Source organism: Acanthisitta chloris, unplaced genomic scaffold (assembly GCF_000695815.1).
Source record: "Acanthisitta chloris isolate BGI_N310 unplaced genomic scaffold, ASM69581v1 scaffold33480, whole genome shotgun sequence".
In the NCBI taxonomy this organism is placed as follows: Eukaryota; Metazoa; Chordata; class Aves; order Passeriformes; family Acanthisittidae; genus Acanthisitta; species Acanthisitta chloris.
The window spans coordinates 1-4,116 of NW_008651624.1; the positions used below are offsets into that span (position 1 = coordinate 1).

The 4,116-nt window shown below is 58.6% G+C and overlaps 1 protein-coding gene across 1 annotated transcript; it reads left to right on the forward strand.

The window, feature by feature from the left end:
- The first annotated feature begins 769 nt into the window (after window positions 1-769).
- On the forward strand, window positions 770-4,085 carry CREB3L3 (cAMP responsive element binding protein 3-like 3). The gene is made up of 6 exons (XM_009074167.1): window positions 770-785; window positions 2,043-2,167; window positions 2,272-2,527; window positions 2,927-3,046; window positions 3,749-3,894; window positions 3,975-4,085. The coding sequence occupies exons 1-6, from the start codon at window positions 770-772 to the stop codon at window positions 4,083-4,085; spliced, it is 774 nt and encodes a 257-aa protein (XP_009072415.1).
- Window positions 4,086-4,116: the final 31 nt, after the last annotated feature.

Consider the following 4,116-nt stretch of genomic DNA (forward strand, 5'->3'; position numbering starts at 1 on the left):
CACTGGAAGGGGCTCTAAGATCTCCCTGGAGCTTCTCTTCTCCACCCTGGCCTGGAACACTTCCAGGGATGGAGCAACCACAGCTGCTCTGGGAAATCTATTCCAGCCCCTCAGCACCCTCACAGGGAACAATTCCTTCCCAGTATCCCATCTAGCCCTGCTCTCTGGCAGTGGGAAGCCATTCCCCTTGTCCTATTCCTCCAGGCCCTAGTCCAAAGTATCTCTCCGTGTCTCTTTTCAGCTCCTTCAGGCACTAGGAGGAAACTGAGGCACAGAGAGCTCAGTCAGCAGAACCTCAGGCCAGCCCTGGCCACAGGGAGCAGAGAGGACCAAGGTTTGTGTTTGGATGAAGCCATAATTGATAGAGTCCAATGCAATGTCCCTCAGATGTTGTTCCCAACACCTATCAGAGGTGATTCATGCTGAGACACTTGTCTGGAAAAAGGGAAATTGTCCCCAAAAGTGGGTGAAGGTTCACGGGCAATTAATAGCACCTGGACTTCAGCCCCTCCTGTCCTGCTTGGCAGAGGAGCACAAAAACACTTGGCTAATGAGTTACGGGTCCGTGCCGGGGGTGGCCCTGCCATCACACCCTCCCAGCCCCAATCAGGGACCTTTTGCAACCCAAGATGTTATTTCTGTGCAGTTGGAGTTTAAACTTTGCCACTTGAGTCAGGGCAGCACAGAGGAGGAGGAGGAGGAGAAGGAGGAGGTTGGGCTTGGTGGCCACCCCGATCCTCTACGCTCGGAGAGGCTGAGAGGACGATCCATGGGATCTCACACAGGTATGTCCTGGATGCTGTTGCTCAACAGGGTCCTGTGGGACCATCAGGGTTCAATGGGAGGTTTGGGATGAAGGACATGGGGCAATAAAGCCTTGTGTGGGGATTGGACAGACAAATGGCACAGTAAGGACAATGCCCCCACACTTGGCTTGGAGGACACTTCGGTCCATGGTTAATTGGTTGGAAAGGGAAGTTGGGTGGTGGGTTGACTGGTGGGTTGGTTGGTCAGTCAATTAGTCAATTAATCAATCAGTTGACTGATCAGTCCATTGGCAATTTGGTCAGTCCATCCATTGGTCACTTGGCCAACAAGTTGACCATTTACTCTATCTCTTGATCCGTTCATTGATGGACCTGCTCAACCAGTTGTCCAGTTGGTCAACTGGTGAGTTGGCTGGTTGGGTAGTTGGGTTGTCAGTTGGCTGATTATGAGTCTGGGGTCTTGAGCAGTGGCTGGGGTGGCAGTGAGACACTGAGTCCCCTCCTGGGGCTGAGTTTCTTCCTCAGGGCTGAGTCCCCTCCCAGGGTGCCTGGTCCTGGTGGCCACAGTCTCCTCCCCTCCACTTGCCCCCCAAATGATTAACCTCCTTCCAGAGTGGTCACTGCCAGGACAGGTGAGACAGGTCACCCCTCAGACTGAGGGGTCTGGGGGCAACCTAGTGCCTGCAGGGACCCCCTGACTGGGCTGTTCCAGAGGGGAAAATAGAGGATTTGGGAATTTCAGCTGCTGGAAGGAGACAGGGGGAGAAGGCACTGCCATGCCCAGAGCTCCCACCCCCCCGTGCTCTCCCAGCCACACCTGTAGGGCTGTGCCAGATGTGTGACATCTGTGCAGGTAGCAGTGCTGGCACATGTGTGTGCAGGTGACACACAGTCCTGTCTGCATGGGCACACACGTGATCCTGGCACGGTCATGTGGCTGCATGGTGTCACACACCCTGGCACACGTGTGTGGAGACACCTCCCTGCACTCAGCTGTGTCACACACCATGGCACACGTGTACACACATGTACATACACCTCCCACAGCCCTGCACAGGTATGTGCCAGCCTGGGCACATGCACACGTATCACATGTGTGAACACACATGTGGATACACCTCCCCATAGCCCAGCACACCTGTGCCCATGCACAAACCCCCTCCCTGCTCCTCCTCACCTGCCCAGGGTGTCCCTGTGCCTATGCAGCTCATGCTGGGGGTGACATGGGGGACAACCACAGGCTCTGGGCTGGAGACTGACACTGTCACCTCGCAGCCATGACGTCTAGCATGGGTAGCCTGGACAGCCTGGACCTTCTGGACCTCCTGTTTGACCAGCAGGACGGGATCCTGCGTGAGGTGGAGCTGGGGACACCACCAGGCACCTGGCATGGGGACAAGGTGAGACCTCTGGACCTGGGGGCCACCCCTGGGTTAGCTCCCAGGGGATGGGACAGCTCCTGGGTGATAGGTGCTCCATGGTGACAGGTGTCATGTCCCCACAGGGTGCCCAGGACAGTGAGGACTTGCTCAACTCCATCCTGGGCTCCGGGGACTCGGCGTCAGGCTCGCCCAGCTGGTCCCCAGCCACCAGTGACAGTGGGGTCTCTGAGGACCCTCCCTCTGACCAGCATGACAGCCCCCCCAGGTGCTGTGATGGGGGTCCCCGAGCGGTCCTGTACCCCTACAGCAACCCCTGCCGGGCTCAGCCTCTCCCAGGGAGCTCTGGGGTCCTGCAGTCCGAGGTCTCCATCGACCTGGGTGAGCCACACTGGGCAAAGGACCAGGCTGGAGGCACTGGGAGGACTGGGGAGCTGAGGGGGATGGGGGAGTTGAGGTTTCTTGGGGATTGGGAGGGAATTAGGGGAGCTGGGGGGACTGGAGGGAACTGGGAGGTCTGGAGGAGTGGGGAGGGAGAGCTTGGAAACTAGGGTGAACTGGGCAAACTGGTGTTGGTGGGGGAGACTGGGAAAGGAGGGAATTTGGATGGACTAGGGGTGCTGAGGGGGTTGCTAAGAGGCTGGAGCAGGACACTTGAGGGGAACAGTCTGGACTGGTAGGTGGCAGCAAGTCACCCATGGCAGGGGTGAGGGTCCTGCAGTGGGAATTCTGGGGCAGGAGGGACACAGGGGTGCTGACAGCCCCTCCATCCTCCCCCAGACATGTGGCACCCTGGATTTGTCCTGGAGGAGAGCCAGGACCTGCCCGTGGTGTCCCCACCTGCATCCTGCACCCTCACTGTGAAGGACCTGCTGCTCTCGGGCAGCTCTGACACTGTGAGTGCCTGTCCCTGTGTCCCAGCACTCCCTGCCCTGTCCCCAGCCTCATCCCTTCCCGGATCATGATCCCCTCCCATTCCCATCCCTTCCTCTCCCCACACTCTTCCCCTTTCCCACACCATGGTCCTATCCCTTGTCTCTTCCTGGACTAAGATGCCTCTTATTCCCAACCCCTTTTCCACACCACAGTGGTGTCCTATTCCTTGTTCCTATTCCTTGTCCTATTCCTTGTTCCTTCCTGGACTAAGATGCTTCTTATTCCTGACCCCTTTCGTACACCATGGTCCCATCCCTTGTCCCTTCTTGGACCATGATCCCACTCATTCCCAACCCATTTCCCACACCATGGTCCTATCCCTTGTCCCTTCTTAGACCACGATCCCCTCCATTCCTGCCCCTACCCTTCCCATCTCCACCCTTGTCCCTTTTCCCACCCTTTGTCCCTGCTAGGACCAAGATCCCCCTCATTCCCATCCCCACACTTGTCCCCTTTCGCACACCACGATCCCATCCCTTGTCTCTTCTTGGGCTACGATCCCCTCCCTCCCATCCCCACGCTTGTCCCCTTTCGCACACCCTGGATGGAGGTTGTCCCTTCCTGGCCCACATCCATGATCCTATCCCTTCCTGGCTCACAATCCCATCCCCATCCCCACACCTTGGCTCCTCCCAGCGCCGTCAGCATTCCCTGTTCCCGCCGCAGCCGCGCCCCCGCCGCAGCCGCAGGCTCCAGGCTCCCTCCTGCGCCAGAGCCAGGGCCACTGCCAGGAGCTGGTGCTGACCGAGGACGAGAAGAAGCTGCTGGCCAAGGAGGGGGTGTCCCTGCCCACCCAGCTGCCCCTCACCAAGGTGGGTCCCCCCACTCCCGGGCAGGGTATGGAGCTGGGGGTGTCCTGTGGAGCAGCCCTGACTCACCCTGTGCCCCCCAGTATGAGGAACGAGTGCTGAAGAAGATCCGGAGGAAGATCCGGAACAAACAGTCGGCTCAGGAGAGCCGCAAGAAGAAGAAGGAATACATTGATGGGCTGGAGAGCCGGTGAGGACCCCAACCCTGTGCTGTGCTGGGCACAC

Excerpts from the sequence above, each read along its gene's own strand:
- CREB3L3 (XM_009074167.1), top strand. Across the intron at positions 3,047-3,748 it reads GGGCAGCTCTGACACTGTGA|CCGCGCCCCCGCCGCAGCCG; the intron begins GTGCCTGTCCCT and ends TTCCCGCCGCAG. Across the intron at positions 3,895-3,974 it reads CCCAGCTGCCCCTCACCAAG|TATGAGGAACGAGTGCTGAA; the intron begins GTGGGTCCCCCC and ends TGTGCCCCCCAG.